This window comes from Cavia porcellus, unplaced genomic scaffold (genome assembly GCF_034190915.1).
Source record: "Cavia porcellus strain 051 isolate PalLab524CR breed Dunkin Hartley unplaced genomic scaffold, mCavPor4.1 scaffold_14, whole genome shotgun sequence".
In the NCBI taxonomy this organism is placed as follows: domain Eukaryota; kingdom Metazoa; phylum Chordata; class Mammalia; order Rodentia; family Caviidae; genus Cavia; species Cavia porcellus.
This window is the reverse complement of record NW_026947497.1, coordinates 2,850,481-2,863,785: the sequence shown is the minus strand read 5'-3', so window position 1 is coordinate 2,863,785 and position 13,305 is coordinate 2,850,481. Positions and strand designations below refer to the sequence as shown.

Here is a 13,305-nt window from a genome sequence, read left to right as displayed (position 1 = left end):
AATGCTCAATGAGAGCAAAATGATAATCAAAATTATTTAACAAATTTTAAATTAAGAAAAATATTTGTGATGCATAAGGTAAAGATTATTTCTTCTACGTGTAATGTGATCTTACAAATTTTTAAGCAGACATAATTTAAATATGAGTAAGTGATATAAATATGTAATACAAACAAGCAAATCCAAATGCCAAAGAAATATAATGTTACCTTGGTTCACAAACTTTATTCTTTCTATAATTCTGGTCACAGAATTCATTCCATAACTGTGAAACAAAGTTACTACCAGAATCTTGGAAAGAAAGAATTTTGTGAACCAAGGCACAACTGCATGGAAAAAATGCTGAATTTCAAGAGAAAATGCTAATTTAAATAATACTGAAATATCTAAGAAAATATCTCCTGTGGTAATTAGGAGTAGACAGAACTTTTTTTCTAAATTATGGGGCAAAATTGACACATTACAGATTTAAATATTGCATATAATTATCTGGTTTGTCTTACATTTTGTTATATAATCACAAATCTAGTTCACATGATTAGAAGTTGCAGATTAAAGGTTAGTTCAGTTGTTCCCTATCTGTGTTTGATGCTATTGATGATACCACTATAGCAAAAATTGATGTAATTGTTTTAAATAACTATTGGTTCTGATAATCCATGACTGAGATTAACTAAGGGTCACAGAAAATATAAGTGTCACAGGGCCACACTAGGCCAAACAAGCAACAACTTCTCATCTCCAACAAATTGAAGAGGTAAGACCCCAAAACCAGCTACCCCTGTAAAATATCTCAGAGAAGCAACCATCACCTACAGGTCCTAAATACTAACAATAAAGCAACCCACCACAGGCTGCTTACAAGCATCACCACAAAAATTAAACCAAAAAGAGAGAAAGTAAAGTGAGAAGACACTTAAGCAAGATGCAACTTTCAATATCCGGTTCACCAAAGGCAAGTCCAGGGGGCAATCTGACAACCTCTCCTCCCCACCAGGTCTCTCTGAAGTGCACACAACAAAGCAATTGAATGAGGCTCTGGAAAAAATGAAATCAGAGATAATCTCTCAGATAACTACAGAGATTACCAAATGCACACCATGCTTAGCGATGTTAGAGGAGAAACAGACAAAAAATTAGATGGGTTTAAAAAAAACACAGCATAAGAAAGAAATGGGATCTATAAAGCAGATTCAAACAGAGATTCAGGAGACTAAAAACTCCTCTGAAAATATTAAAAGCAAATTAGGCCAATATGAGGACAGAATCTCAGAGTCTGAAGACAGGATTGTAGTTAGCAAAAAGGAAAAGAAAGACTTCTCAAAAATATCACCATGAGAAATGGTCCAGCAGTTGCTAGATGAGACAAAGAAGAATAATTTAAGATTAACTGGAGTCAATGAGATACAAGCAGGAGATACCACAAATGACATTTTAAAAATGTACACAGACATAATGAGAGAAAAATTTCCTGGTAGGGATAAGAATTTAACATCAAGATAAACAAGGCATATAGAACTCCAATTAACAATGATTTAAAAACAGTCAGGCATACCATAGTCAAGATTCCAGAAATTCAACACAAGAATAGAATCCTAAAACCTTCTAGAAGAAATAAAGGAATAAATTATTTTTAAAGGAAAGCTCATCAGAATTATAGCTGGCTTCTTAGCACAAACTCTCAAGTCAAGGAGAGCTTGAAGTAAAGTACTCCAAGTTCTAAAGGAAAACAACTTTCAACGCAGATTGATGTACCCTGCAAAACTATCTTGCAAAATTGATGGAGTAATAAGATACTCCCATGATAAAGAACATCTGAGGAAATTTATGACCATCAAACCAGCACTCCAAAATGTTTTGAAAGACATTCTAGAAAGAGATAATAAAGACTACGGCCCCATGAACCCCAACAGAAGGAATCATCAAGGAAGGCAAACAATTACACAGAGAGGGAAAAAATGGGGGATCCAACAACAGGAAAACAACATGACAAGGATAAGTCAGCACATACCAGTTATAGCCATCAATGTTAATGATCTCAACTCACAGTCAAAAGACACAGACTGGAAGAATGGGTCAAGAAGCAAGACCGATTAATATGCTGCACACAGGAAATACATGTAATTCAAAAAGAAATTCATAGACTAAAAGTCAAAGGATGTAAAACAATACTCCATGGAACAGAACCCCGAAAAGGGCTAGCTATTCTATTTGAAGACAATGTGAATTTCAAGTCAAGACTGATTAAAAGAGATAATGGTCACTATGTCCTCAAAAAGAGAACAAACCAAGAGGAAACCAATCATAAATATAAACCCAACAAATACCAGTGCACCCAACTATATAAAACAATTAATAACAGACATGAAAAATCAAATAAGCCCTAATAGAGTTGTACTGGGAGATTTGAATACCCCACTGTCACAAAAAGACAGATCAACTAGACAAAAAATCAGTAATGAACTAAATCAAACTTTTGAGTAAATGGACTTAGTAGATGACTATAGAGTGTTCCACTCCACAACATCAGAATACACATTCTTCTCAGCTGCTCATAGGAAATTCTCCAAAATAAACCATATACTGGCTCATTGAACATGCTTAAGTAAATGCAAAGTAACTAAAATTATCCCATGCATACTAGACCACAGTGCAATGAAATTGGAAATCCATGCCAAAGGAAACCACAAGAACTTCATAAACACATGAAAATTAAATAGTACCGTATTGAACAACCAATGGGTCACAAGTGAAATTAAAGAAGAAGTTTTTACATACGGGACCTGTGGGACACAATGAAAGCAGTCTTAAGAGAGAAAGATAGCAGTAAAAACCCATACCAGGAAAACAGAGCAAGCACGTACAAACAACTTAATGCTGAACCCCAAACTTTTAGAAAAAAAAGAGCAGGCTAAACCAAAAGCTCATACAAGGTGGGAAATTAATAAAGATCACAGCAGAAATTAACACACCGGAGACTACAAAAGCAATACAAAGAATCAGTGAATCGAAGAGTTAGTTCTTTAATGATTAAATACAATCTATAAAACCTTAGCCAACCTTATCTAAAAAAGGAAAGAAAAGACTCAAATCCATGGAGTTAATAATGAAAAAGGTGAAATCACAACAGATCCTGCAGAAGTCTAGAAAATCATCTATATCTACTTTGAAAACTTGTATTCTAACAAAATGGAAAATACACAAGAAATAACAGATTCCTGGATTCATATGAATTGCCAAAGTTGAATAAAGAAGATATAAACATCCTAAATAACCCAATATCAATCAATGAAATTGAAGGTATAATTAAAAACCTATCAACAAAGAAAAGCCCAGGCCTTGATGGATTCACTGCTGAATTCTACAAGAGAAGACCTAGTACCACTACTTCTCAAATTCTTTAATGAATTTGAATGGGAAGCAGTACTTCCAAATTCATTCCTGGAAGCAAATATTACCCTGATACCAAAACCAGAGAAGGACCCACCTAAAGAAAGAGAACCACAGGCCAATCTCCCGAATGCACAATGATGCAAAAATCTTCAGTAAGATACTGCACACAGATGACAGCAAACCGTCAAGAAGATTGTACACCACGATCAAGTGGGATTTCTCCCAGGGATGCAAGGATGGTTCAACATATGTAAATCCATAAGTATAATACACTATATTAACAGAGTCAAGGACCAAAATCATATGAGCATCTCAGTAGATGCAAAGTCCAGCATCTATTCATGATAAAAACCCCACAAAAAAATTAGAATAGATGATCTTTATCTCAATCTGATAAAAGCTATTTATGACAAATCAAAATTATGCTAAATAGACAAAAACTAAAAGCTTTCACTCTAAAATCAGGAACAAAACAAGGATGTCCACTGTCTCCACTATTTTTATTCAATGTAATCCTTGAAACTTTAGCTGGAGCAATTAGACAAGAGAAACAAACAAAAGGAATAAAGATAGGAAAGAAAAAAATTAAACTATTAAACTAAATTATTTGCAGATGACATGACACTCTACTTAGAAAACTCCAAAAATACCAGCAAACGATTTCTAGAATTAATAAGCATATTCAGTAACATAGCTGGTTACAAAGTCAACACTCAAAATTCAATACGCTTCCTACACACAAATGACAAATTCACTGATAGAGAAGTCAGTGAAACAATACCTTTCATGATAGCATTGAAAAAATGAAATATCTAGGAAACAGTCTAACAAAGGATGTTACATTGAAAACTATAGTACTCTGAAAAATGAGATTGAAGAGGCTATTAGAAAATGGAGAAATATCTTGTGTTCTTAGGTATGAAGAACCAATATAGTGAAAATGGCCATACTTCCAAACCTGTTACACGGATTCAATGCAATCCTAATCAAAATTCCAATAATAAATCCCACAGAATTAGAGGAAGCAACCTAAAAGAGAGCTAAAATAACCAAGTCTATCTTGAGCAACAAAGACAAGACAGGGGCATCATACCACAATCCTTGATTTGAAATTATACTATAAAGCTATAATGATAAGAACAGTGTTGTACAGAAAAAAAAAAAACCAACAAAACCAAAAATCAAAAACAAAAACAAAAACAAAACAGACCAAAAGATCAAAGCAATCCAGTAAAAGATGAAGAAACAACTCCAGACACACTAAGCAATCTTACCTTGGACAAAGGTGCCAAACATATTCATTGGAAGAAAGACAGCCTCTTTAATAAATGGTACTAGAAAAACTGGTTTTACACATACTGAAGATTAAAACTGGACCCATGTGCTAAGCTAAAATCAGAATGGATCAAAGATTTTAATATTAAAACAGAAACATTAAATCTGCTGGAAGATAGAGTAGGTAACACTGGTGGAAGCAAAGACTTTATCAACAAAACCACAACTGCACAGGAACTATCACAAAGCATCAACAACTAGGATCTCACCCTACTGAGAAGCTTTTACACAGCAAGAGAAACCATTCTTCCAATCTGTTTCTTTTGATTGGTGAGTTGAGGCCATTTATGTTGATCGTTATAATTGATATGTATTGGGCTATCTTTGTCGTGTCATTTTCCTGTTGTTAGTTTCCAGTTGTTTCCTTTTAACTGATTTTCCTGTCTAGTGGTTTCTTTCTGATGTTGTTCTTGGATTTCTGAGCGTTTTATCTCTATCGATGTCTTTTAGTGCTCTGTAGGGTTGGTTTCGTGGTCATGATTTTCTTCAGCTTTGCTGTGTTATGAGGTATATTATTTCTCCATTACTTTTGAAAGGTAGTTCTTCAGGGTACATCAGTCTAGGTTGGAAGTTGTTTCATTTCAGGGCATGAAATATTTCATTACAAGCTCTTCTTGATTTGAGGGTTTGTGTTGAGAAATCAGCTGTGATTCTAATAGGCTTTCCTTTTTAAATGATCATTTGTTTCTCTAGCAGCTTTTAATATTCTGTTTTTGTGCAGAATTTGTAGGGTCTTAATTATCATATGAGTGCAGACTTATTTTGGTTATGATCAAACTACAGCCTGAACTACATAATGAGACCTTGTTTTAAAAATAAAAATAAAAAAATAAAAATAAAAATTTAAAAATTTAAAAATAAAAATAAAAAAATAAAAAAATAATAAAAATAAAAAAATAAAAAAAATGTCAACTATAGTCAAATGCATTTGAGATTTTAAACTATACTTGTTACATTCAAATAAAACAGTTCAAATAAAATTTGATGATCAGCCAATGGAAAAGGATTAAAGTTTGTGGAATCTTCAGACAGTAAGACATACTACAGTTGTTGTGCTAGGGATTTTATGGAATTGCATTTTTCTATGTTTCTTTATTGTCTGCTAAATGAAAACATGGTGACTGAGAAGCCCAGTTTGAAAGCTTTTTTAGTTGAAGTAACCCAATAAATTATTTATAAATTATTAAACATTTAGTGGGACCATACTGAACAATATGATTCCTTGTTCCAAGTGACACTCTGACTTAGCAAGATCACAGAGTGTCCCGTCCATCCCACGTGATTTCAAAGTGGAAACACAATAAATGACAACCACTAAGGAAGGCCAGAGTTTCCAGCGGTCTCCACACTATTTCATTCCTTCGAACGCTAGATATAATCTGTAAGAGGAATGAGATTGTTGGTTCTGACCGAAGCATGAGGCTGTGACTTCCAACTGTATCAGACAAACAGCAGAGGGTGCGCGGAAGGCCACCTGGGCTTGCTCCTGGGCTTTCCACAGCACACGTTAAAATGGGACGGCCGAGAAACAGAAGATTAACAGGAAGGAAAGAGGAGCCGGTATAATAAAGTAGGGCTGCTTTTAAGGAAGTAGATGCAAAGAGAATCTCAGGAAATGCAACGCTTTGAGGAATTGCTTTTCATGATCACAAGGGAAACTGCCTTTCATGGAGTACTTCTGTGCAAAGTGCTTAGAAACAACAAAGACATTTCTATTCAGTGAGAGACGCCTCAGAAGCTTGTTATTGCTAAGTGGAAAAATAAACGGGAGGGTCATAATTGAACACAGTTTAAATACTTTTCACCACTTGGACTATCTCAATGTCTGCAGTAAACCCTAAAGTCTGTTCTTTATATTTAAAAGAGTAAAGAATTACAAAGCCAAATAATAACACTTCTAAATAATAAATCTGTAAAATTTTGTCCTTCCCCTTCTTATTTTATAGCTGCCTCCAAAATTACTATAAGACAGTAGGTAATCTCCAAGGAAAGTCATAAAATTGCAACTGTAATGTGGATGGTAATTCAAACTCTTAAAATGTGTGGTTTAGATTTGGTGGGAATGCAGCTCCTTACTTTAGATTGGATTTTTTAAAAAATTCCAGTGGTAAACATTGTGATAAAATAAATTCTTCATCTTATAATCTGAAGTATCCTACAAATTTTTGGTTGATACTTACTTTTTCACATATAGTTGCATCCTATGCAAATTGAGTTACAACTGGTATTCTGTAATCTGAGAAACAGGTCGTGCTCTCATTCTGTCCTATTGCATTCCTCTTTATTCCTTCCTGAAGCTTCTCTGGCTTAAAATCCTTTTAAATAATCTGTCCTAGTTCTTCTCCTTGGAATGTCGTTTCCTTCTCTTCTCACAACTCTTGGACACATTATTTCCACAAGGATATGTTACTATCTTTACACAGGAAGCTGTGTCTCCTAGTTATTATTATTTTATTTTGTGTGGGAGCTTGGTTGTTTCCTTCATTGTCTCTCAAGCAAATATGAGGCAGTTTCTCAATAAAATCTTATCATTTACATATAAATGTGATACCACTGACTGATGGCCTAAGAATTAAAATAGCTACCAGGTAAGAAGCAATGTCCGTGATGGCCTCCTTAGAGGACTTTACCTGCATTTTCTCTTTTATTTCTCAGAATAACTTTTGAATAAATGTTGCTGCTTCTCCCAGCCTTGCTCTTTAATGAGCACCTGAGACAAGGAGAGATTTAGTGGTTGATGCAAGGACATGGAGCAGACAAGTTTGCATCAGGGCCTGGGTCTCAGGCCATCTGTGTCAGAGGCACCTGAGGGTGTGACCAGTACACTGTGAGCTCAGGAAGAGCCAACAACACAGGTCCTAGTGCCATCCAAAGATGTTGACATGTAAGCCTGGAGTCCTTCACAATTGCACATTATGGAATTGTTCAGATTAAGGCGAAAAATACTCTAAAAGACCTTTTCTTTAAAACCTCAGAAGTGACCTTGTCATGGCTTTTCTGAGCTGACTTAAGGTGAGAAAGAAGTATTTTTTTTTCAGTACTGGGTCTTGAACCCAGAACTTTCATCCTGTATCTTAGTCCTTTTGATTCTTTTGAGACATAATAGCTAAGTTGCCCAGGATGGGCTTGAATTAGTAATCTTCCTCCTTAGCCTCACAGAGTTCTGGGGTTTCAGAATTACAAGGCCAAATAATAACACTTCTAAATAATAAATCTGTAAAGCTTACAGATTTATTCACTACACCCAGCCATTGTTGCCGCCCACCACAGTAGAGGAGGAGCATTTCCTTAGTGGGACAAATCTAGGTTGTTTGCTATGACTGTAGTAAGAGCAAAAAGCTTCACCTCTTGAACGGCTCTGAGGCTGTGAGGTGAGGCCTAGGCAAACCATGTCTGCAAAAGTTACGTACACCAGAGTACAAGTTAGTTCTGCTGTTTTGTGCTTTCTGCTTTTTACATGAATCATTTATCTCGTTCTTATCAGAAGCATCAAGTATATCAATAAAATACAAAAAAGTATGGAGTGGGAAATAATTGGACCTTAGTAATCATTTCTATGAAGGTAGCAGTTAAAATCAAATTTAAAAAGTCAGTAGCTTTAGAATGAAGTGGGCAGGGGCGGTGATGTGCTTCTGTAAGTTCAGCACGCTGGAGGCGGAGGCCAGGCTGTGTTACACAAGCAAGCTCATGGCCAGCCTGCACTACATGGTGAGACCCTGACTCAAAAAACCCAAGCAACAACCACAACAAGAAGTAGGATGAAGCAGAGAGAGGAGCTCATCTGGATGTTGGTAAATCTGCATAATCATAAACCGAAACTGCATCCTAAATAGAATTTCCACCCACTGTGCAGCATCTTCCCGTTGTTCAGCACTGGGTGTTGAGACTTCTAGCTCTGTCATGGTGCTGGTTGGGCTCCAGACAGCTAGCAGAGCTCTCTGATCCTGCCTGCATGGCTGTGGTCACTAGGAGCCAGCCCACGATAGTGGAAATCACCTCTCTCAAGGGACTGAGCCCACGCCATGCTCTCATGATTACATCACTCTGGGGAAGAGACACAGGTACTAGGTGAGCTAGGGGTGGATTTCCTTCAAGTGCTTCCGAGTCCTGGGACCACGGGAAAGCCATTCCTGGAGTCTCAGTTGTCTTTCTTTAAAACACAGTAGTTAGAGTAACTGGCCGCTAGCCACCACACACAAGCGAAAGCGAGATCAGGGAAGTCTCACAGAAGAGCTCTCCATTCAGTGTGTCTATCTGGATGACTAAGAACTGCTTCTCTACAAGACCGCTCACATCAGTGAAATGCACATGGGTGGATGTCAAAAGACAGCTCATTACACAAGTAGTGTCAGTTACACCAGGCAAAACAAGGAAGCAGCTGCAGCAAGTGGCCAGCGCCAGCCTGAGAAGGAGCCACGGAGAGGTCAGTGCAGACCACTGCAAGAGCAGGTGCCTCCCTCTGCCTCGCCCTTGGCTGGCAGGGGAATAAAGCTGTTTTCTGGCTACACTCTTCCACCTAGGAGCTGAAGACAAACTCTAGTGCGTTTGGTTTAAGAAGGTGTTAATTGAAGTTACAGCGGTCACCACCTCAGGGTGAGAAGGCTGCAGCTGGTTTATTTCTGGATGGTAGCAGGCCACTGTGTGCAGCCGTGGTGAGCCACACACAGAGCTTCAGGACTGCCACGGCCAGTGTTTAAAATGCTGGTGAACTGAGTACTAAGGCTCTCATTCCTTCTATGTCATTTTTCATGGTCACAAGTAACAGAAAAGCAATCAATTTATTTATTAAGAAAATACACTAAGAGAAGCACCTAAGGCCCACTAGCTATAAAGATGCTAGTAAGCTATGAGAAATTTAATTCTGTTCAGAAAATAAAGGAAATTTCATTCAGAATGTATTTTCTTTTTGCATTTCTCACTGTGAATATCTCTATCCATATTAACATTCTAGTGAAGTTTTTTTTAAATCTCAAAACTGAATATTTTCATAATCACATAAGATTCACAAATGAACTGAAACATTTGGAAAAGAACTGAGTACAAACACCTGTAAAAATGTCCAGTAAGTCAGCAACAGGGCAGGAAGCTTCTACCATGGTCACAGCTCAGCCTGAGCAGGAAAGCTGCCCTGCTTGCCTGCCCTGTCCTGCTCTGTCCCGGGCATCCTGCCCTGCCCTGTCTTGTATTTCCTGTCCTGTGTGTCTGTCCTGTGCATCCTGTCCTGTATGTCCTGCACTGCCCAGTCCTGTGTGCCCTGTCCTATCCTGTCCCATGAGTCCTGTCCTGTATGTCCTGTATGTCCCATCCCGTCCTGCCCTGTCCTGCCCTGTCCTGCCCTGTCCTGTCCTGTCCTGCCCTGCCCTGCCCTGTCCTGTCCTGTCCTGTCCTGTCCTGTCCTGTCCTGCCCTGTCCTGTCCTGTCCTGTCCTGTCCTGTCCTGTCCTGTGTGTCCCATCCCGCCCTGCCCTGTCCTGCCTTGTCCTGCCCTGTCCTGTCCTGTCCTGCCCTGTCCTGTCCTGCCCTGTCCTGTGTGTCCCATCCTGCCCTGCCCTGTCCTCCCTGCCCTGTCCTGTCCTGTCCTGTCCTGTCCCATCCTGTCCTGTCCTGTCCTGTCCTGCCTTGTCCTGTCCTGTCCTCCCTGCCCTGTCCTGTCCTGCCCTGTCCTGCCCTGTCCTGTCCTGTCCTGTCCTGCCCTGTCCTGTGTGTCCCATCCTGCCCTGCCCTGTCCTCCCTGCCCTGTCCTGTCCTGTCCTGTCCTGTCCCATCCTGTCCTGTCCTGTCCTGTCGTGCCTTGTCCTGTCCTGTCCTCCCTGCCCTGTCTTGTCCTGCCCTGTCCTGCCCTGTCCTGCCCTGTCCTGTCCTGCCCTGTCCTGTGTGTCCCATCCTGCCCTGCCCTGTCCTCCCTGCCCTGTCCTGTCCTGTCCTGCCTTGTCCTGTCCTGTCCTCCCTGCCCTGTCCTGTCCTGCCCTGTCCTGCCCTGTCCTGCCCTGTCCTGTCCTGTCCTGTCCTGTCCTGCCCTGTCCTGTGTGTCCCATCCTGCCCTGCCCTGACCTGTCCTGTCCTGTCCTGTCCTGCCCTGTCCTGTGTGTCCCATCCTGCCCTGTCCTGCCCTGTCCTGTCCTGTCCTGTCCTGTCCTGTCCTGCCCTGTCCTGTGTGTCCCATCCTGCCCTGTCCTGCCCTGTCCTGTCCTGTCCTGTCCTGTCCTGTCCTGTCCTGCCCTGTCCTGCCCTGTCCTGTCCTGTCCTGTCCTGCCCTGTCCTGTCCTGTCCTGTCCTGTGTGTCCCATCCTGCCCTGCCCTGACCTGTCCTGTCCTGTCCTGTCCTGCCCTGTCCTGTGTGTCCCATCCTGCCCTGCCCTGTCCTGTGTGTCCCATCCTGCCCTGCCCTGACCTGTCCTGTCCTGTCCTGTCCTGTCCTGCCCTGTCCTGCCCTGTCCTGCCCTGTCCTGTCCTGTCCTGTCCTGTCCTGTCCTGCCCTGTCCTGTGTGTCCCATCCTGCCCTGTCCTGCCCTGTCCTGTCCTGTCCTGTCCTGTCCTGTCCTGTCCTGCCCTGTCCTGCCCTGTCCTGTCCTGTCCTGTCCTGCCCTGTCCTGTCCTGTCCTGTCCTGTGTGTCCCATCCTGCCCTGCCCTGACCTGTCCTGTCCTGTCCTGTCCTGCCCTGTCCTGTGTGTCCCATCCTGCCCTGCCCTGTCCTGTGTGTCCCATCCTGCCCTGCCCTGACCTGTCCTGTCCTGTCCTGTCCTGTCCTGCCCTGTCCTGCCCTGTCCTGCCCTGTCCTGTCCTGTCCTGTCCTGCCCTGTCCTGTGTGTCCCATCCTGCCCTGCCCTGACCTGTCCTGTCCTGTCCTGTCCTGCCCTGTCCTGTGTGTCCCATCCTGCCCTGTCCTGCCCTGTCCTGTCCTGTCCTGTCCTGTCCTGTCCTGCCCTGTCCTGTGTGTCCCATCCTGCCCTGTCCTGCCCTGTCCTGTCCTGTCCTGTCCTGTCCTGTCCTGTCCTGCCCTGTCCTGTCCTGTCCTGCCCTGTCCTGTCCTGCCCTACCCAGCTGTCCAAGCTGGGTCACACCTCACCTGCCAGGTGAGCCAGGCCACAGGTGACCAATGAACAGCTCCTCTGTGTTGAGGTTTCAAATGACATGTCGCTTTAAAAGCGCGTTGCAAAGTGAAAAGAAAGAATGGGATCCGTGCTGGTGCTCTGAGAGGCTGCAGAGCCAGAAGCCGCAGATGCAGGGGCAGCTGGCTGTCGCCCGGCAGACCCCAGGGAGACCCGGGTTCCCTGAACCCTGCAAGGAGCGTCTCGGAGCGCGGCACCCACCAGGGACCTGGCCCCCTGCACCCCCCGGCACCCCCGGGCGCGGCACCCACCTGGAGTCGCGGGCTCCAGCGCAGCTGGCAGCATCGCGGCGGTGAGTGAGGCGGGACGGCAGCGGGGACCTGGGACAGGACCGCGGGACCGCGAACCTCAGTCCGGAAGCGCCGACCAAGGGCGCTGCTGGCCCGCAGGAAGTGAAACTGCCCGCCGGCGGGCGCTCCTGCAGCTGCTGCCTCGGTTTCTCTGCGCGCCCTCCCGTCCTGCCGCCTGCCACCGCGCCCGCCAGGCGGTCACCTGCGGGACAGGGGTAGGGGAACACAGGCGAGGTGTGGGTAAATGTGCACCTTTTGTAACATCCCTGGGTTAAAGACCCAGGTGATTTTAAATATCACATAACACTATTCCCTACTCCCGCTCGAATAAAGAGAAAGGCCATGGACCTAGGTAGCCCCTGCAAATCAGAGCGTGTGTGTGTGTGTGTGTGTGTGTGTGCGTGTGCGTGTGCGTGTGCGCACACGCGCTTCAGGATCCAAAGAGGCCGTGCCAGTACATATGTGCCAGTCTATTTCCAGGTCTCTACAGAAGGAATTCATCTTTGAAGTAGAAGATATCCGTAAACATCAGCTTGAAGGCTGGTAACAATTCGTGGATGCAGCGCTCTTGTCCTTGTTAGAAATGAAACCGAGAGGCATGTGCCCAACTGTGTCCCTTACAGTCTTTCCTAGGACTAATGCAAATGCCAGCCATCGCAGTAAGTGTTAACTCTCCCCCGTCACAGGAGTTCTTAGACTTTCCTAAGAACATGTAGGAAAATGTAGGACAAATGTGTGAAATAGCAAAGTTTGAAGAGTACTGTGGATAGGTGTCTCCCACCCAGCAGCTCCTGCCCTCCTTAATAATTTTGAGTAGGTCTTCTGTATTCGAAATAACAAAGAAGAAGATCTTACCTAGTTTGTGAAACAATGTCACACTGAAAAGTGTGTGGTCTTCTGCATATGAGTGCCCACCTTGAGATTTCAGTGTGATGACGATAGTTTGCATTAGTGTTTTCAGAAATTCAACTGTTAGGAAAGGTAGGTATTTTTCCTTTTCTTTTTAAAATTATCTTAGTGTGGTAGTGCACCAGTGCCCTACATAATGCTTACGTTCCTTGTGTGGGGTTGATGCGTGCACACAGCACATCTTCATTTCTCTTTTCACCCCTTTCCTGCCCTGACTGCCCGTCCCCCATCTTTCTCTCTCTCCTTTTAAAAACACATTTGCAGTACCT

The 13,305-nt window shown here is 42.6% G+C and overlaps 1 protein-coding gene across 1 annotated transcript in view; it reads right to left on the bottom strand.

Annotated features, from left to right (window-relative positions):
• Bank1 (B cell scaffold protein with ankyrin repeats 1) overlaps positions 1-12,517 on the bottom strand; it is a 238,636-nt gene extending 226,119 nt beyond the window's left edge. Inside the window, exon 1 of the mRNA XM_063260550.1 lies at positions 12,089-12,517. Within this exon, the coding sequence (XP_063116620.1) occupies positions 12,089-12,122 (34 nt within the window). The 5' untranslated portion in view covers positions 12,123-12,517. The remainder of the gene's footprint in view (positions 1-12,088) is intronic.
• Positions 12,518-13,305: the final 788 nt, after the last annotated feature.